Source organism: Berghia stephanieae, chromosome 2 (genome assembly GCF_034508935.2).
Source record: "Berghia stephanieae isolate SIO BIC M18660-M18661 chromosome 2, UCSD_Bste_1.3, whole genome shotgun sequence".
NCBI lineage: Eukaryota > Metazoa > Mollusca > Gastropoda > Nudibranchia > Aeolidiidae > Berghia > Berghia stephanieae.
Genome location: NC_088361.1, coordinates 53,967,704 through 53,990,203, shown reverse-complemented (window position 1 = coordinate 53,990,203; position 22,500 = coordinate 53,967,704). Strand labels below are relative to the sequence as shown.

At 35.0% G+C, this 22,500-nt stretch overlaps 1 protein-coding gene across 2 annotated transcripts in view; it reads left to right on the top strand.

Moving 5' to 3' along the window:
* Window positions 1-22,500, top strand: part of LOC144963683 (uncharacterized) — a 130,865-nt gene that overhangs the window by 62,431 nt on the left and 45,934 nt on the right. For both annotated transcript variants that reach the window (XM_078897638.1, XM_078897637.1), the window contains exon 3: window positions 7,772-7,902. In XM_078897638.1, the coding sequence (XP_078753764.1) occupies window positions 7,772-7,902 (131 nt within the window). The remainder of the gene's footprint in view (window positions 1-7,771; window positions 7,903-22,500) is intronic.

Sequence of the window (22,500 nt, the reverse complement as noted above, 5' to 3'; positions counted from 1 at the left end):
GCCTTGGTACATTAGTGATTGTACAGTTTTACAAAATGAATGCTTTCTTCACAAGACAACGACATTCTATCTCAGCTCAATACTGATCTTCCATCTTTCTTATCGCGTTTGTATAGTCAACTTCCACTGGGTGTTCATTAAAATCACCTGTCCTTTTCTCTTTCTCTTTAGTGCGAGCCCTCTTTATAAGTCTCCTCATTTATGAAGACGAGAAGAATCTACAAGTCTTTTATAAAACTAATTGTACCGGGTTTTGAGGACAATAAAATAAGATTTAACCGTAGGCTAAACGAACGGTAAAGGGAGTCCTATCTTTTTTAATTTCATTTTACTCTCTAAGATTCTTTTATGATGCTGTACAATGAAAAAATGCCTTTTTAGGTTTTATCCATATAATTGTATCTTGATTTAACTGACAACAACTTAAATAAAATAATTAAAACCCGTGTTTAAAATGTTGACTAAGTAATGTAACCCACTGTCTTAAAACGGTTTTATGTCGTCATGACTCCTAAAGAATTGAAATGATGAGAAACACGAACTTTGAGCTTTCCGTGATGTAATAATTTGTATTAATTCACCCCTCTCCCTAAAAAGTAACGCGTAATGATACCGTGTTTTCAATAAAAAATTGTGATGTCAACGGTTGGGAGCACGTCGGAATTCCAAAAAGCAAGGGTGTAAGAACTGTATATCCATTCTCCACTAAAAGTTTCTTGTGGCTTAGTCCATTACGTTATGATAAGGCTCTGAGGCAGTGGATCGCAGATTATCGGCCATTTTCATCAACCGGTTTAATTTTAATAAAGAAAAGTCGGGGTTAAGAAAATTTGACAAGTTGTGGGCTATTTAATTAACTGAGATTGAGGAGAGATTTTTTGTCCAAAATATTTTTAAAATGCGTTCTGTCGGTGTATTCTTTTATGCGTATATGTATGTGTATGAGTGTGTGTGTGTGTGCGTGTGTGTGTGTGTGTGTGTGTGTTTGTGTGTATGTGTGTTTGTATGTCAAATAATGTTGTTCCCTTAATTGTTTGGTCTTCAATAAGTTCTGATAACGCCTTTTTGTGATATGATGATAGTGATTTGTATGCTTCAATTGCGTCTTTTAAAAATGTCTTAAATCAAAGAGTCTTTGATTTGTATAGCTCTAACCTTTGACATTTACGGGCTCTTTAGCTTAATGGAGAGAATACCGAATACCTTTCTCCAACTCAAGCCGGGTTTTTTGCGGCTCTTTTTGCTTGTTTACTGCCCTCTTCAACTAGCGGTGAATGATCAGCTCTTCTAAGCTTCCTTAAAACTGTGTCATTATAACCAAACGTGTGATGTCAAAATACTGGTTTCAATCTGTGTAAAGTGTAAAGTCAGTTTCCGGAGGACTGGATATATACAATCTGTAACTAATCTTCTAGTTTCAAAATGACGACATAATATTTTTTTGTCTAAATAAATGATGATCATCAATAAAGTTCATCCATTCTTGATCTTTTACGCCCGTAATCATAAGAATCTGAGTAACCTTTAAATTGTTTATACATTGTCCAGCAGCAGCTTCTAATTGTTCTCATACTGCTATCGTATGACGATCTATCCAAGACGCAAACTCATCACCACAATCTTGTACCGTCGTGAACCGTAGCCATCGTTAAGTTATAGCCTGACACTGGAACTCAAAAATACTGGCATTTTGACGTCATTATTTGGTTTTTGCACTACTTAGTGAGTTGTCGTTAGTAGTGCTTATGGAAATAAGTGGTCCCATTGGTTGAGCTATTGAATACAACTCACGATTTGTTTTATTTTTTGGCCAAAGACTGGCATTTTGACGTCATTTTTTGGTCAGTGTCAGGCTATACGTTAACGATGGCTACGCGCGAACCCGCCCTGAATCTTCGTCACAACGCATCGTTCAACTAGATGCTCTGCGGTTTCGGGCTCTTGACAACAACGGGTACATGTTGGACAGGTGGCATGAAGTTAGCGTGCCGTAAGGCAGGTTCTCGACCGATTAGATGCCACCCAGAGTCTACCTATGTCACTGCTGCCACCCAATGGCTGCTCTTACTGTTGGAAAAACCTGGCAATTTCTCCCTCAGTTTCGAGGAGTCGATGTCCCCGTCCCTTTGGGGGATTGAATTCGACCAAACCGACTTTCATCTCGTATATGCAGCTCTGTCCGATGTCAGGGAAGCTATGTACAAGGGTTGCGAGACTTATTTCAGCTCGAAATAGGGGCACCGTCCATTATGCGCTTGAGAGGGGTATCCCCATTCCCTCTCACTTTGATCTTATTAAGCCAGTTGTTTGTAATCGTTTCCCGTCGGACATCGGGGGCTGAATTGCTGCGATTATCGGGCCCCATCCTCTAGGTGTTGTTACCAGCGTTCCCGACACTATATGCATGTCCGAAGGACTGGTTACACACATCCAATGAGATGTGAACCAGAAAAGAGGAAGCTGTGACGTCAAGACTTCTCTGCCCTGTTCTACATGTATCTATTTAGAAATCTGATAACACAAATCGTAATTATCTCGTTGTTATGGAATCATTTTCAAACCAAACACTAAATATTCTCCATTACAAGACTTGAAACAAGTCCTTAATTGCGTATGGTTATAAAAATTATAAATAAGTGCATGTCGTGTATATTTTCAGAAATTGCCATATTGATTTTATAAAATGTTCATATAGAGGTATAAAATAATAAAAATATCCCAGCTGTCTGATCAGATTCATATAATCATTTATTGGTTTTAAAATGAAATTTGTATCAATGATATGGCATATAATTGCAGCCTACATGCCCAAACGCCTTGGATTAAAATGAATACAGCTTATTCAAAACAAAAACAAAGGCAAACTACGTTACAACGAACGGTTCAAGTTAAAAAAAAACAGTTTTCATTTAATAACAAAAGCGTTAAAACGGTGGAATACGAAACATCACGAAAAAACGGGCATAGAGATCAAATCAAGTCAAGTCAAATTAGGTTATGTTGTAAAGGACATTAACTTTCTTATTATTATTTTCATCAAGAACTTGAAGCAAAACTGCTAAGGTAGGTGTTAGGACAAAGCAAATTGTATTGAGATAAAAGAACGTTTCATGTTCGCCCTGGAAATCTAAGTGCTGTTCAGTCACTCCTTTCACAATAAACAATGTATTGCAACGTTCTGACATGATAAAGGGTGACAATGCACGAAGAGAGTCTCCATAAATTGTAGGAACAATGTAATTTGAAATAAAACACACATCACGGTAGCAACGGATCTTAAGTCAGAGGGGGCGTTAAACTCTACGGGGTTGGGCATAAATTTGGTTTTCAAAATGAGAAGAGCTAATGAATGCCAGGGCGGCTAGAGGACTACATCTTTTATCACGCATAATTCTAGGCTTGAAACAGTTCCGAGCTAGCTACCATTTTTATGTCAGGTCTCTTTAATCTTGTTTCACGTGACTCTATAATTCAACGGTATTCTCTCCCTTTGTTGTTCTTAACATAAATTGGTGTATCTACAATTTAACTATTTTCGTTTTTAACAGCTTGTTTTATAATACTGCGTATCTCAAACAAATGGATAACGTTTTGTGACGTGTGTTCATAAATATTTCATGGGATCTATCATTTTGGAGAGGACGGGGGTGGCGGGAGTAGAGCGAAGTAAACTGTAAACATTTAAACTAGAGCACTTCTATGAGGAAACGGATTTTGTAGTTTTTCGAGTTGAACTTTTAGAATTCTGACAAAAAGTGATATCTGGTATCTTTTGTTTTAATATATGACTAACTTTATTATATTTTTAATTTTAAAAATACTATATCAAGGCAACTCTTGATTCTTTGCACTTCAAATAAATTGAAAGTTGCCTACAGGAGTAGCACTATAAGCTCTTTAACTCTTATTAATGTTGTGCGTTTAGGCAAATCACTCATAACATCTGTCAGTCAGACATATCGTACCAACACACACAACTATGTGCAACCTTGAACGTTTATAGTCTGATTGATAAAAGTGGTTGGCTAAAAGCAATAATAAAGAGCAGAGTGATGTCAATTTCGTTCCTTCTACAGATAAATATTCGCCAGAGATCAAACTTGCAAATGCACAGAACCAAGAATATACCAATGTACTTCAACTCTCTAATTTCTAGCACTATGCTATCGAATTGGTCTAGTATTGAGATTAGATTAAAGCAATAGGTTCTTGCCAGCATTTCCATTTTAGAAATGCGCCTCCGCCTAACTCGCATCACCAAACCAAAATGTTGCTTGTCACCTTTTCAATCAATTTTATATAATGCTTCTAGATTATGCCCATTAATTTAAACAGAATGATCAGAAATTCGTTTTAGATAACTTGATAGATGCAATGTTTGAGATTATTTGATTTGTTTATACAAGTGAAAAAGGCCTTTGTGTGAGACCGCCTCATTGTTTGACCTTTTAGCCATGTTGTAACCAGGTGTTTAACAGGTGTCGTGATGGTCTGTCTTTGATGAGGGAATTACTAGCTCCATGAAATAAAATACTTTCTAGATATTCGGTCGCCACATCAAAGGCGAATGCTTTATTTGATATATTCAGCGCTTTAAATATTTCCCTGCTTTGAAGGAAAGGATTTTAAAACACTTTTTGAACGGGTTCATTATAGAATCTTTTAAAAATATTTTGCCCATTTAGATTAAACAAACATAAACAATTCGCACCGAAATACATTTATAAAGGAAGACCGTGTCATTATCATTTTTTCAATGTACCATCTGCTTCTTAAATGTGTCATTGAAGCAGCTATTTAATCCTTACAGAAGCCTATTTATGTTGGAAATCTGATAAGAGTACGCATACAGCTGGAATATGAGGAGATGAGCAGTGACGCTTTGTTATATACCTTCGCTCATAACAAACCAATGAAAATATTGCTAGGAAAACATACCTCATTTTGATTGGTTGTCAAAACAGTAGGAAAAGGGCTTTGAGATCGATTTCTACGGAATGTGTTCAGGAAGAAAGATTATATGTTTCCCCGACTTCTGTCTCACATGTACCTCCATTGTTGCAGTATTAAACTCTGCGTGACGTCCATTAATTTTATCAATTTGACTGGAGTGATAAACGTATAATTCTTGATACAGGATTATAATTCTCTTCCAATTAAGAGTATTTTGCGATTTGATATTGAATGTCGTTCCTCTGCTTTATAATGTTTTGCCTTGCAAAACCTGACTTCAAACAATGTCACTCATAGAAGCAGTCCATTTCGTGTATTTCATATGAAATATCTGCTTCTAGTTTCTTTAAATATGAAAATGTCTAAATTGTTTTCCTGTACTTGAGCTCACGATAGGGGAATTTTAACAATAAAAATCAATAAACATTTCGTTTGTCGACCTTTTGTCAGCTAGTTGGAAAATGGAGATGGTTTCAGTGAATATGTATGTTTAATTGATACAAAGAAACCGTTTTCTGGTGTCCAGACTATTTGACAATAAAGGTTTTTTTGGTTTTTTTTTTACTCGATTGATATTTGACGCATTATGTTTTCTGGCCAAGATGAAAAAAAGTTTCCTGTCATTTAATAATAATGAACCTAGTACATCTCCGATATAAAACTAATCATGGCAATGCATGTATTCTCCTATTGGAGTGGCACTTTTCTCTCTACACAGTCATTCACATTGAAAAAAAAAGAACATTGATTTGAAAATTATTATGGTCATTGTAAACAACTCGACCTAAACAGCAAGAATCTCAACTTCTTGCATTAGATACTCATCATCCATCGTGGCTTGTGCGAATCACGATCCTCTGCGGTGCGTATGAAATCCGTGTTGCTTTTTAAGTCACATTTGGGGATTCTTAGGTTATTTAGATAAGTCATTCTTTGTCTCACCTCTAGCTCTCTTTCCTTCGATCATCTCAGATGTTACCAACTTTTCTATTCCGTCTCTTCTTCACACATGTCCCAGAAACCGTAACTGCCTCTTTCTGATGTTATCGATCAGTATTCTTCCCTTTCTCACCTTCTCCAACACTTCCTCGTTCGTACACCTGTCTGTCCATGATACCCTCAACATTCTTCTATACACCCACATCTCAAATGCCTCTAACCTCCTCGTACATTCTTTGTCAAGCGTCCACGTTTCACAACCGTATAAAAGGGTTCTTATAACATATGTTTCTACTACTTTCATTCTGGTCTTCAAGTTTAGGTTGTTGTTTGACACAACTGGTCGCATTTTATGGAACACGTTTTTTGCTATTGTTATTCTTTGTTTTATATCCTCTATGTCACGTGCGTCATGGGTGATGATAGTGACTAAATATTTAAATTTCTTTACTTGTTTGATGGTCTCTCCTTTGCTTGACAAGTGGACGGTCGTGTTGTTGTCATTCTTTGAGACCCCCATGCATTCGGTTTTCTTAATATTTAGTTTCAGGCCCATCTCTTCACTTCTAAAATTTTCTGCACGTGTTCTGGAGAGTAGGCCATCAGAGTACCATCGTCTGCGTATCTTATGCTATTCATATTCTGCCCTCCAACGACTACGCCTTTCATATCTTCAATTTTTTTGAATATTATTTCACTATATATGTTAAAAAGGTCCGATGATAAGACGCAACCTTATCTTACTCCCTTCTCGATGTTAAAGAAGTCCGATGTTTCATTATCCAGTTTGACACACGCTGTTTGATTCCAATATAAGTTTTTCACAAGTCGAAGGTCTTTACTGTCTATACTGATCTTTTCTAAGATTTTGAATAGCGTATCGTGCTGTACTGAATCGAAGGCTTTGGAATAATCAATGAAGCGTAGATCAAGTGATTTTTGTTTTTCGATAGACTAACATGTTTTTAAAAACTGTCAATTTTTATAGCAGAAAACAGTCTGATTTTCCGTATAGATGACACAAACACAGCTATATCTTTCTTTAATTAAATTTGAGTCTATTAAATAAAGAATACTCGTGAAGCCTTCCAAAACACACTTAAGGCTGTTTTAAATTTTTAAAATATCAATAATTTAGTTTATAGAGTCAGAATTTCCTCAAACAGGCTAACATGCTGTTCTATAACCTTTCGTTTTATTTAAATATTGTCCAACCAATTAAATTGGTCATATTGTACTTTAGAGCATTGGAACCTACTCAGGTGATTGTTAATTATGACTTCAATTCATACCAGAGGTCTTGTTCTTTTGTTTGATTGACGTCACTCTGATGTCAAATTAAATGAAGATACTCACTTTGCAAGAAATGCTTTATAAAATCCCACATATTATATCAAATTATATCTTGGATATGTAAGACCTGCAATAGACTATGCCATATCGGTTGGGGAACGTGCTCACAGGCTCAATTTCAAAAGGTTGAAAAAGTCCATATCAATTTTTAACACGACTAATTCTACCTAATCAAAATTTTTATCGTATATCCCTCAGTACTGTAGTGAACTGTTTATCACACATCCATTATGACATTATACTCTATGCCATTTAGACCCTTCGGATTCTGTAAAATCAAATTCATTTGTACAATTACTCGTTCCCTTCAGAAGATTACGCATAGTCTATGTTATAGACATTGATGTTTGAATAAGCTTTGAACTGAATCTTTAATTGTCTGTTAAATGTGTCAGACACAAATATTCCAGTTAAAATACATCTATTCCAGTGCCAGTCGAATGATCTACATTTTGATACTCTATAAATTTCCTTACAAGCCTTCAATATTTTCACATCTTTTTCTTGTTGTCCATCATTGCTACAGGTATTGTGACGTCGACTACAGAGAGGGAAGAGGGCAGCCCGTACTTTGTAGATACTCGACGAAAGATCGAGGTCTCACAATCCAATATGGCTATTCTCCCTTGTTCTGTGAAGAATCTTGGGGATAGACAGGTGAGTATTGGACAGTGTAGAAACAGTTTATAAGAAGTTGTGAATGAATTTCTTATATCTGTGTTTGAAGTAATGAGAACCTAACTTGTTAAAGCACAGAAACACGGTGGCATTCTGGTAGAAAACTGAGCCGAGGTGTAAATCACTTGGGTTCAAGTCAGAGATGAAGAGAGTTTTTTACATCTGCACTCAACGCCTTTCCAGTCCACTATTTAATCTCCAAATCCAATTCAAATTTCTAAAATTAATTTGTATTTTGCCACTTAACTATCCAGAGAAAAAAAAAACGATTTACACTAGATAATTAGATTTAACACTTTCATACATTTGAAATTGAATAACACTCTATCTTCAAATGACCCATGACTCTGAATGATGATCTATCGTTTTAAATATTGTCGTCGATCATATCTTCTTCGTCACATATGTAAGCTTTTGAGAGAAAAAAAAGAATTAAAAACTACCAAACCCATCCCGGTTCATAATTTAAACAAGTATATATTCAATTCTAGTCAGGTATGTATTCGCTCTGAGAGATTCCAATGCAAGTAATATCAGTTCACTGTTTTGTTTTGAATTGAATCTGTTATAATGATAATTATGATGTTGATGATGATGATGATGGTGATGATGATGATGATAATGCCAATAATTTGAATGTAATGTATTATGGCAATGGCCATTAAATTAGATATTATTTAACATAAACAAATTTTTGTGCGTGATGACAAGCATCAAAAATCGTGACGAATACTACTCACCTATCCCACCCAATACTCTTCAACAGTCGTAACGTCACTTCCTTCCTAATGACACATGGTAACTTAGTAACACTGGCTCTAAACTATCCGAACAATGGCGGACGTCCGTATGAAATATTTCTCCGGCGAGCATAAAAGCGTATCCAGAGGAATAAAACCCCATAAATTTGATCATGTTTTGACTTTTACACAATCTGATCACAAGGCATATGAAAAGTTCTAGTTAGCATGAAGAATAAAAAGTAATGATTTTCTTTGTTTAGAACCAAGATGGCCGCCGTTGCCGGGCGGCGTGACATCAGACTACTGAATCCAATTACCCTTCATCACATATCCACCCACACGTCTATCTATCGAAATTTACTCTGTTACAGATGTAATCACGCATTTGTCACATTTCTCAAAGTGTTAACCACACGTTGACCATGAAAACTGTCTTACACCGACAAAATACAATTTTCTTATTTTGGCCAGAAAAACGTTAATTTTATATATCAAGAAGTTATACGAGAGGCCCCTCTTTTCGTGAATGGCTCAAACAAAAGACTTCCTCGTTCGAGTCTTGGGTTATAAAATATTTGACCAGTCGGGGATAATACGTCTATATTTCGAAGTGTAAGACAGCAGATGAATAAGTTTCCTATGGCAAAGAAGAGATGTGTGGGGTGCATTGCTTGATGCTTAGAAAAGTGCGAAAATAATACTAATAAACAAGGTATACTGGAATTGAATTCAATATAGATATATAAATGTATTATAAACAAATGAGTAAATAAATAAATAAAACACTTGAAAGGATATAAATATATTGAATTCACATTAGGTGAATTTTTCGACAAAAGTTCTTCCTCAGTCGTACCATAGTATTACTGATAAGTATCCTCTCGGATTTCACGCGAGACAAATAATACATTTAAAAACTGGTATAAAATCAAGTTTGTTTCATCTATTTGTTATTTACTTAACGTAAAGCTTTTTAGAACAAATCAACGCCGCTAAAACTATTAATACATAATATTCATTAAACGAACACATGAAACTTTTCCTCACGTGTCTATATTTTAGAGATCGATTGGTTCATACCTGTTTTTAAAAACAGTATAATCGAGTTTCACAACAAATCACTGACGTCTCTGAACAAAAAATAAACAACAAGAATATGGGTTGCATCTTTGGCATATTTGGTTCTAATCTTGGCAACTTTTTCAAGAATCTAAGAACCACACAAAATACGGTCAATAGAATAGCTATTTGGAAAGCCAATGTTGTGAAAAGATTATGTTTTTAAAATGGTTAGTAGGTAGCTTTTAACTTTCTTCCTTATACAAGCAGAAGACTATACTACCACAGACAGAACTTCGGATGAATATTAAAATTAATTCAAACATCGGCTGGATATCGAATCAAATGATGGTGTTTAGAATGACTATACTGTTACAACCTATATTTTGCAACAATTTTATTCAAATTTCCAAATTTGTGATTCATTTTTAAATTGATTAACGGCTCAAACTCACACGCGTGAAACCATGAAACGAATATGGACTGACAGCTTTCATAATGCAAATGATAGCGAAAATCAAAATAAGAAAATTGGCACTCATTATAAAAATGGGTACTGTAAAATGTGACTAAAGTAATAGAATTGAATGATAAAATAACCGGAAATGGACTACATAGCCAGGGGGAAAATACTTTAAAATATTAGCCGTGTCAAAATATGTTACTTTCCTCTGGGATTGGATTCTAAATCAGTTTATTTAGAATTTATATAAGTTTAACTAGGCCGTTTTGTCGCGAGAACAAACGTTTGCACACCAAAAAAATTGTCTGTCATCTTATTAGAGGAAAATAAGCAATGATTTTTTTTTCGTCTTTTAGACGCCAGCTTATAGAAACTGAAATAAACTAACGCAGCATTAAAATTCTGCGTTTGACCCATATTTAAAAATTGTGTTAGGTACCGTATAGATTACAAAAGGTTTGAAATAGTCAAACTGTCTTTACCAAAATAGAATCGTATCACAAATACAAGTTACCGAACAGGACGTAATCAGCGAACCTAGTGATCGGCTCCTTGGTGAAATCGATGTTATTTCCCACAAAAAGGCAACCGCTAAACGAAATCCAATAAACACTGCCCTCCAATTAGGTCCCTTATTATCAACAAAGAAACAGTTTGCCTTATTGTATAGAGTAATTCATTAGGTCTTCAACCTAGGCGCGTACAGAACTGGTATATTTTATATCAGTTTACATTATGTTTTAAAACTGTTCACCATTTCCCTCCCTGATACATTGATACATTTTTAAAATAACTTTTAATTTTATTTGTCTATATTCATTTAGGCAGTCTTCCTTATCGTGTACTCTGAGAGCTTTTAATATGCCAAACAACAAAGATATAACATTCCGTTTAAGTTTTTAAAAAACTTTAACTTCATATATCGATAGAACATGATGATCTATTTCCAAAATAGTTTAAAAACCCAGAAGTTTCTGAATCATCTTAATAGATCAATATTTAAATTTTAAGTTTTCTGATCTATATAAAATTGTGATTGTGGTGTGATATAAAACAAAAGCAAACCAACTTTTCACCAAGAATAAATGGGGTCTATCATGAATGAGAGATTCATACACTGTAAAAAGCAGATTTTGAAAACACTTTGAGAGAGAGAGAGAGAGAGAGAGAGAGAGAGAGAGAGAGAGAGAGAGAGAGAGAGAGGGGGGGGGGGGGGGGAGAGAGAGAGTCAAATACCCTTGAAATGGAACTTGAATGGAACGTTTAAACGAGAGATCATAGAAATGGAAAAGACAGTAAGTTAACTACCAAAAACTATAATGTTTGACGATTGCTCTTTTATATAATGAAATTGCTGCCAACTTGCTAGAGAAACGGAGATTCAAAATACTGATCAGCTTTTAAAGCAATAACACACCTAAAAACCAACGTCAAAATAGGTTTCATTCATGCGTGAAACTATGAAGAATACCCAAAAGTCGTCACAGGGTAAACAAATATAAAGTGAATTGGAATTGACATCTTAGTTTTCCTTGACAATTGTCTGTATTTTATTTAAATTAGTTATAGCAGTGATCACATTGTGCCAGATGCAAAACACTGATACACATTTGCGTGTCCTGAGGACCCTTGAAATGCATAGTAATGGCTTCATTGTCAATTGAATGCAATCTTTGCGTGTAATAAATTCTAGCGGTCTTGACAACACCTCATCAAATTTAGTCAAATCTTTCCATGTATTCATCTCTCCACACCTCTATCTCTCTGTCCCCATCGATTCATCAATCCTATTTTATCATCCCTTTATCATCCCTGGCCTTCTGCCGGATTCCACCCGCTTCCTTCCCATTGACCCAGGGTCAGTTTGCATTAGAGAGGTCACGTACCAGATCTCAACGTCAGGACGAGAGATATCGAGAGACGTTTAGAGACAGTGGAATCGCTAGACAAATCGAACCCGATGGGCCTCACCGATGGATGTAATTGAACACATCCATGGGACCATTGTTTACTACACACAATTCGCCTTCAACATGATTCGTTTTAGTTTAAATCCAGTTTGTTTTTTAAATGTAACATTTCAAATTATTCTTGTCTTTTAAAAAGAAAATGTTGTAATGGCTTTAATTGCAATGGAAAGTTTCTATCCAAAGTTAAACGCTCTTAGTTTATAAAATTATGGCATGAGTGTGAATAACTGTGTAATTCAGTGTTAAAGGGTCGTGAGATTTCTGTGAACACATTACAAAGTTTATACACCCCTTTAGGGGTTTGTTAATTTTGTTTCCCGTTGTTTCCTATAATTGTGGCAAGACGACAACAACATAATTAACAACAATCTATGCCTGAATATGATAATGTTCTACTAGCATATTTCTTCATCAGACTTAGACCTTTTCCACCCTTTTGAACAAGCTGCAATCTTAATTTGCGATATCCATTAAAGGCCATCTGGTATTCCCTAAAAAAAGTCAGAAGTTAATTTTCAGTTTTCATTACCAAATAATGACAGTTTAATTTTCATGAATACTGCTAACAAAGGATATTCTGTCTCTTTCATAATATGAACGTTTGATTTAGAATTCAATTTAGTAATCTAAAAAAATGTGTGGGGATAAAGGCGTTTAAACGTGACGAAAGAGGAGTGTGAAATGCACGTGCCGAGTTCCCCCCCCCCCCCCCCCCCCCCCCCCCCCCCCCCTTTCTCTCTCTCATTCTCCTTTTCTGTGTATATATGTATGTACGTATGTATCTCTCTCTCTCTCTCTCTCTCTCTCTCTCTCTCTCTCTTTCTCTCTCTACTATCTATCTATCTATCTATCCATCCATCCATCCATCCATCCATTTATCTATCTATCTATCTATCTATCTATCTATCTATCTATCTATCTATCTATCTATCTATCTATCTATCTATCTATCTATATATCTATCTATCTATCTATCTATCTATCTATATAACCATCTATCTTTCTCTTTACTGTCTATTTATTTATCTATCTATCTACTATCTATTTATATCAATTTATCTATCTGTCTATCAATCTATATATTTATCTACATACACACAAACCATACACACAAACCAATTCATACACATAGATAAATACACAAACATACCTTCTGAGTCGCCTTACAGGAAAAATAATATGCTTTTATTAGATTCTCACTCTATGTATTATGCGCAATTCTTAGGGACATATTGATATTGTTTACATAGCAGAGGGATCTGTCTCAATACTGTCATGTCGCCCTATTCCAGTAATGAATGAAGGCGATGCCAATCCGATATCCGGATTTCTTATAGGATCCCCTCCACCGGGAAATCCTCTTGTCAACAAATACAAATAAACGCCCCCTTGATTAGTTGCCCCGGAGTAAGAAGGGAGGCATTGACCGTCTGTTTGGATATTCCAATGATTGAAGGCTGGACATGTTTTTATTATTTATGTTTATATGCAAGGGGCGTTAGAAACCCTAGCCGATGGCGATGAGGCATGCCACTCGCCAAAACAGTCGTGACTTTGAATCTCTTATGTAGACATTAAGGTTTTTCTTATGGTTCCTCGGTCCCTTCAATAATATCATGTCATACCATATTTAGGGGTAAAACTGACTGTTCAATACCGTTGGGGTTCCCGATAGCTCATTCGGTAGAGCACTTGCTTTACACGCAAATGGAGCGAGCTCGATCCAAGGCGAAGTCAAGATTTATTCTCTGACCCTCCTGTCGACCCAGACATGATTGGGTAGCCGGGCCTGTTGATCTTGTGGAAAATAGTTTGTCATAGACTAGCATCCTATCCAAAGGGCAGCAAACAATTGCTACACTCCGTTTCCCTCTGTAGTAACAGGAAAAATATCCTGCTTCATAGGCCTGATAGCTCTGAATGTCTACTTTGAATATCCTTAATCGTCATCGTCATAATATTGGAAATTCAGTCATTTTAGTCAACGGGAGAAGTGCCCAAGTTTTGGACTGTAACCTGGTCTTGTCAAGCCCCAATTCAACCATTTCGATTTGTGTGTGTGTGTGTGTGTGTGTGTGCGTGTGTGTGTGTTGTTTTTTTTTTTTTGTCTGGATGCGATTATGTTTGTCCCGATGACATAATATTACATTTAATTCGTCGATATGTAGATACTTATATCTTTTCTAAGAATGCCTCTTACTCAGTTTCTTGCAATGCCATGGAATATTCAACTTTAGATATATATTTTTATGATATTATTAATGATATGTTAGAATTTCTTCTCTTGTCTATTTTTTTTTATCAATAAATTTATTAATCATTTATTATTTTATTTTATCATTTATTTTGCCTATTATTGTTTCTTCTGTGGGTCTCTTTATTGGAATTGAAGAAAAAAAAACAGAGTTGTCCAAGTCAACGTTGAAATAGAACAATTTATACAAATGAATGACGCCTCTTTTAGTTTCTTTATATTTAAGACTTGTCAGTCCAATCTGTTCCGTGCAGTCTCTCCGGAAGGGTCTTTTAAAAGAAAGCGTCACCATTATGATAATTTCGTTTACAACTAAGGTACATTATTGTGTCTTCTTATTTTTCTTTTCAACGTCATAACCGTCATGTGAAAGTAACAATTATCTTTGTTCATAAACATTGCTGAAAAGGATCTATTTTTCATATTATCCTGCATAATGTAGGCTAAGATTTTGCAGAAAATGGGTCAATCATTAAAAGTACAATTCAAGTTTTGAAATGGACAAATCTTTCTCATTATATTTGATTGTCATACACTTAGACTAATGTGTATTCTTTGACAAGAGTACCTGTAATAAAAATGTGAATCAATATATATAGCTTTCCTGCTGCTATTTATATATATATTATAATCTTTTTCTTATATAAATACATAGATAGAGATGTTTGATCTGACAAATAGTATTTTGTAATATATAGCGATCTATCCACATGGGAAAAATTAACTATTATTATTATTATTATTATTATTATTATTATTATTATTATTATTATTATTATTATTATTATTATTATTATTATTATTATTATTATTATTATTATTATTATTATTATTATTATTATTGTCCTCTTAACGACCCACTGCAGAATGATTTCCACGTGACGATTTATGAAAAGATTCAGCTAACCTTTTTATCACTCTAAAACAGAAACATACTTTAAAAAATATAGAACCGTGGTTTTCGAACCCGTGTTGAGAGTCTGAAATACTTGAACAATCAGACTCCCTATGGAAAATTTAGCACCAGAATATTAAGGTCAGCTATCTGTCTGCCTGTCTGTATGACTGCCTGACTGTCCGTCTGTCTGTCTGTGTCAATGTCGGTCGCTAAGACACTCCTAATTGGACACTCACTGTCCTCGTTCATCTGACCACTGTGTATTGAAGCAATGATAATGCCAGTTTTTTTTCTTCAAGAATCGAAGCCTTTTAGGTACCATTATGCTGTCTCGTCTTGTGAATGGCTTCTTTTTAATGACCGAAAAGAGCATAGGTTGGCGGGCTTGACTGAATTGTCGCCTGATTAAGTGATGTTTCTATAACCGTTGTTGTCAACAAAGATGAGGAAATGTTCAGAAGAAATAAGAATTCGTTTTTCTTTTCGTTTCTTTTTAAAAATTTTGATTGGACGGAGAAGAGGTCCCACTTAATCTTAAGGTGTAAACTTTAAGCCACATGGTTAAAAGAACAAATACCTGTGATTTATTTAAATGGTAATTCATTACAATTTTGCAGTTATAAATATTTCCATATTTTAAAGTTATTTTTGAAGATTGTTTTTTATTAATATTTCCCCAGTTTTATCTGCTCTTCTTTCTCTAACCCACTCTATCAATTAGTCTTTCTTTTTTTTCTCCCTCTTTTTAGAAATCTGAACAATATTAACACAAACATATTATACATACCTACACACTCAAACAAACACATACACACACAAGCATTAGTTCTCTCTCACTCCCTCATCCACTTCCTCCAACCCCCCCCCCCCACCCACACACCACACACACACACACACACACACACACACACACACTTTTTCTAACCACAATTAGTTTTAAACTGTGATAATCCTGTAAAAAAAGGTAGATAAACCTGATTATGTTTTTATGGATAAGATTTTAAGACCTTCAAGCAACGCGAAAGTGATCAGTGTTCGAGTTGGTACGTTACCTTCATAAACTCATAGATCACTGATCAAAAAATTACATCAAAATACTAGGTCAGACCACAGAAAGAAAGCAAATCATGAGTTTCATTATATTGTTCAACTAATGGGATCATAATTTGTTTTCCTTGAAGACTGTTAGCGACAAGTCACCAAGCGGCGCATTAACCTAAAAATGACGTCAAAATATGTTTAGTGGCAGTCTATAAAGTTAAGAAAGGCTGCAGCTGGTGACAAAAACATCAGGGTGGAGTTACCCGAGGCAGGATGTTGTTGATGTTGCGCTTTCGGGTAAAATATACCTGTTCTGAGTTCTGCCTACGAGATCAATCGTAACTGCACACAAATCCATGAGCAACCTTAGGGTTTATAGTTTGTTATGAGGGGCATTAGTGAGAACTAATCACCCAACCAGGGGCCGTTTTCATGAACGCGGACTAGCGCTTAGTCTCTGACTATCTCTTACTTTAGTCAAGGACGTGAAAGAATCGGATTTCATGTGAGCTGACTAAGCAAGTCTGAGACTAAAATCACGGCACCTTCGGACTAAGTTTGGCCAAGTTTTGGTCATTTGCTGAGGCAAGACTTCATGATTTAGTCTGAGACTAGTTACTAGGTTACGCCATAGCGTCAACAAGATAGCAGCTATTTTTAAATTGAGTGTGCTTCGATTCGGAAAGAAAATGCGTCTGTTACGAATGACAGAGGCAACTAGTGTCCTGCGCCATTGACATTGATTTTAAAAAACTATAAGATAAGTGCATATCGTCGAAATTACACATTTTTGTGTTACACATGATGCAATGTGTTGGTGTGTTATAAGAGGATGGGGCTGTTGTGAGTATTTTGCATAAACGCATAACATAACTATTTTACTCTCGTTAACTGTTATGAAAATTGAAGCGTAGCCATGAGACGTAAAGGATACTATAAGATTATTGGTACAATTAGGGCACCAAAATGTGTGTTCCCGTTGAAAGGAAAATTGTACTCTGTGAAACCTAATTCTTGGGGGAGAGGGGGAGACTAAAATCAATTAGATTTGCTTTGGGTGTGCCAAATATTTATCTGCCGTCTATCTTGTTTTAAAGTGATGTATTAGTGTTTTGATTGTTTGTTATAAGGCGAAGTAGAGGTTTGAGTCCAAAACGTTCCGTGCTCGGTACTTTGTCTTTATTTGAAGCTGTCATATTCATTTTTGCTTATTACTTTTTAAAGTCTACAGCTATTAGCAGCTTAGTATCACTGTATACACTTACAAGCGTACATACACACTTATACAAGCACTCATGCTTTTAGATCAATGACCCTTTTACGTCATTTCAATTAATTTGGCAAACCCTCTTGAACTGAAATTCCCCACGGAATCTTCAATACAACTGTCATCAATTGGATGGTAGATTTCAAGGAGATTGCCTCGTGCCTATATATTCATACTTCCTGATCCCATTGGCAATCACATTTTCGTCGGGTTCAAGTCTGGTCATTTCTGACTTGCTGCTTGCGGTGGATGACCAATTGAATGGGAATGGAATGATTCGGAGGAGAGTAGGCAAAATTGGGGCGATCTATATTCACGTTTTTGTCCAACCGAGTCATATATCACATGATAATTTGCGCTCCAACGATTGGATAATTTTAAATAAATGTAAAAACGTTGCTTTGCTCATAAAAGTTGTAAACATACCCATAGTATGACCTATTATGAAATAAGATATTTTGAAAAACGTAAACACTTTTCATTATGCAGGTCATTTTGAGCATATTTTACAATGTGACCGATGACTGAAGCACAAGGCAAAATAATATCGACCGTCCCCATTAGATACTATAGTCCCTTAAGGAACTGATTGAAGGATTTACGAAACCGGATATGTGATCTGGGTTTTCAATAAAGTATTATGCGGAGTAAAGTGGAAACAAAGAAGTGAATTCAAAGTGGAACTTATGAGTTGAAATATAAAAATTATATTCTAGAGATAAAAATCAAAACAAAACAGCAACGAAAAGAAAAACAAACAAAAAAACGGGAAAAAAAAAAACAAAAAAAAAACAAATAAAAAACAAAAAAAAAACCACCCACCTAAACTTAGCCCAAATTTCATATTTTTGACGAAAAATTCAATATACAGCATTAATGTCACCATGGTCTAATAGCGTTTTGAAATGATTGGTCACATATTTTTTTACCTTAAACTGCAACGGGAAGCAAAAGCATTAACATTTACATGTTCCTTAATTTCTTAATATGTCGATGATCTGGTTGATTCTCTTTGTCTTGAAGAATTTTGTAAGCAAAATCCCTCTGTTTTAAGTTACTTCCCCGTATTGCTTACAAAGTATGTATATACAGTTCATGAATTGTTAAGGCATTTCACTCAATGTGGCTATCTCATGTATGATGTCCACATCGACGTGTATCTGTTTGCAGGTCTGAAAACCCGAGTTATTATGGTTTCATTTTTTTGACAGTCTTTTGTTTTGACAGCGTCATCTATATGGTCAGCTCTATTATGGTTAATCATAATTGTAAAACGTTATTTTAATCCTCTGTATGATATATTATATCGATAATGTTAAACCACTTTTTATCTTGGAAAGCTCGGATACAAATTCTTTCTAAAGAAGAATGACGTATGTTTTTTTTTCTTTGGTCTATTCTGTTTCCCGCTTTAGTGATTATTTCAGAGCTAACTGTTTTCAAAAGTTATTATTTTCATGCAGATATGGATAGTTCCAAATTGTTCATTCGTGCAAAATAAGAACAAATATTTATGTTAAGGTTGTAATCTTAAAATGAAAGAATCCTATTTTATGATGGTACATACCATGAATAGGGATTATGTAAAGTCAATAATCATTTTACAACCTTGTTACACGATCAATAAATCATCTAAACCAATACACAAAGAATATGTTTAATCGATTTGACTATACTATTGGCTTTATGCTTGAAAAAATAGAAATCAAATAAAACATATCATCATACCATTTTGCCCATAGCAGAAGTCGTACGTTTTTAGTCCCAATGCTTATTCCAGGCACTTTTAAAAATAATTTCAGCTTGCTCGATGCCTTACATTATGGCTTTCGTACAGGTTATTTATTTAAAAGTACCCGGCAATAATCTCTCCATCAAAATATGTTTATATAGTTCCTGATTTCATCGCTTTAATTCAAATGTAATTATCTCATATTTAATTATGATCACCTCTGATATCATCACTTGTCTATTTCAATTTCCACGCGTATTTTCTGTTAAATATGCATACGAACGCTTATTTAACACTTACTGTCTATATTCATTATTATGAGAGACTTTATCGTACTGCCATCATAGAGCAATCAAAATTCAATCAGGCGCCAACTTACTGGACATTACACGAGCTCGTCGGACATTGTTTCAATAATTAAGATATGACAAAATATTACATTTTCAAACACGACAAAATTATGGCTCCAGACAATTATCTCCAACTTGGTAATGGCAATGTTTATCCAGTCAGTGACAACATTGGCTTTTCAGACTCTCTAAATTATGATATCAGATATAATTGTGTGCCTATGCATGAAATTGGATTGGATGAACCCATTTTCAGAATTTATTACAAATTTGATAATATTAATGGATCGGGACAAGTAAACTGGCAAATGAGCAAGTGCATTTGACGTCATAAGTGATAAATATTTTAAAGGAGGGTGTAATCAAATTTCCGTTCAATTTAGCTTGTTGACAAGCCACTTTTATTTCCTTGCTACAGAGATGTCATTAAAACCAAAGGCACTCGGAAACAGTAGGCGGGGACGTAAGAAAATGACCGCCGCATTAGCATATTGAGTGTCCATTGTTCAGAAGCGTGCCCAAGAGTCGAATCGCGCATGTCCCAATTTACCGCGCCAAATCCATTTGGCACATCCCACTTCACACTGAGTTAATCACATTGTGATCACGTGACTCTATACTCACGCACGTGACTCTGTTTAGTGTCCATATTATTTATTAACAATCGGATTTAACACCCCAGACCCGCCTCTACGATGACAATTAAGACTCCGACTAATAACGAACCATATTTCAGTTCAACAAAGAATTTCTCTTCAATAGAATCATCAGAGCATGCATGTTTTAGTTAAATGGTTGACTATGAATGGAAAATTATTTCGACTCTTTTATATCTTCTACTGCATATCTGTTATAATTCTAGATATTAATCACAAACAGAGCAGTAGCAACGAGTCTACTCGGGCTTCATCGCACTTTTTCCAAATTACTTTTTAAAAAATCATCCTTATCGATAGAACAAAACTATTGATATTCTTGCTAATTTCCACACATCAGATTTTCGATAACGATAATATAATATATTTATATCGCTTTCATGTTCCACTAATCTAAAAAAATATTATCTTTTGTTTTCAACCACCAAGGAGTTCCCCGCCATGCTCATCCAAGGCAAACTAATAATTTGTACAATCCGAGTCTGGTGCTCGTGCCGTCATAATAATAACTGTCGAGGGACTTTTCTCTCTCCACAGATATGAGAGGGTCAACAAAGGTCAGAAGCGTGGATCTAATTAGGGAAATGGGGTTATCCTCGCCTGATTGCACCTTCAGAAAAATGAAGAGTAGAGTCAGTGGCGGCTTGTAGCAATGTTGTCGTCTCTATCAGATTTGGTGTTTCAGAGTGGTCAAATATGATACATATCACAGCGCTTTGGTCAATAGATATGTATGATTCATCTTTATTTGTTATGGTATATTACGAGTATGATCCAGCTCGTCTGTTTCAAAGTATATTATTATCTGCGACAGTATATTGTGAAACGCGGCATGCCATTTGAGATAACCTAAGTAATTTCAAATACAATGGCATCCCTCTTGACAAAGCAATCGTCTATAATGCTTTTTACCGATTTTATGAAGGTATTGAGTGATTTAGAATTTAACATGTGTTCTTTCAGTATGGTCAGAGAGTAAATTTGATACCAAAGCTTCATAGGGAAAGTATCTGATTCTGATAGAGGAGTGTCGTCTCAAGTTCTCAAAACTTCTCTCAAAATCAAAGATATTCAGCAAGGCTTCATGTGCCTTTTGGAGATATATACATGATACATTTTCATTATAAAAGTCGTAAATGTGCATGTAGATGATATTTGGTCCGATGGCTTTTGTTCACCGATGTGAACTTAAAAAAATAAAAACAGTTTTTTTAATATTAAATATTATATACCCGTAGATAAACCATCTAGCGATATTAAACAAAAAAAACTTTCGACGCTATAGATATATCTACAACGATAAAACGAGCTTTAGTTTAGCCTATTGTTCCTTTCAGAAATAATAATTGTTACGATTTGCCTTGGTTTCCAGAATGCCCATTTTATGAATACGAAATTCAAATGGCAAAGACATGGGATGCTTTTAAGCAGAACATTACGGCACGGTTTCATTTTGTTTCCAAATATTATTTTATATTCTTTTATACGATTTGAATTCAAAATGTGTGAATTTAGATGCAAATGGTTGTCAGCTTGTCCCTGATTGTTGTCCAGTTATCTTGTTCATGACACTTTGATGAGATACGTATTGAACACCATGTTTAGCATAAGAAAGTGGCACCTATAAAAGAATATAAAATGTGTCGAGTGTCATGTGTCGACAAAGATGAAACAAGATTGCATTTCACAAAACTTGGAAAAAACACACACATACTCATAAACACACACACACACACACACACACACACACACACACAATATATATATATATATATATATATATATATATATATATATATATATATATATGAAAGAGTAAATAACGATTCACAGTTGTCCAAGACGGCCGTTTCTACACATATCCTATATTGATTTACAACAATTGTGGACTGCTCCTTTCTGACAATCACTATTATTTGTTAATTTTAGCGCTGATTGATTGATTTTATCGATTCCTTTGATGTATGGTTAGAGGAAAATATTTTGATTGCAACATGAAAATAGAAAGGTCACAAAATTCTGATTAAATAAACAAATTGATCAGCAACAGAAAGACCAATGTTAGTTCCCATAATCAAGCTCTATTGTTTTAATGGCGTCATTATAATTCACACTTCATTATATATTACCATCCCATACAAGTT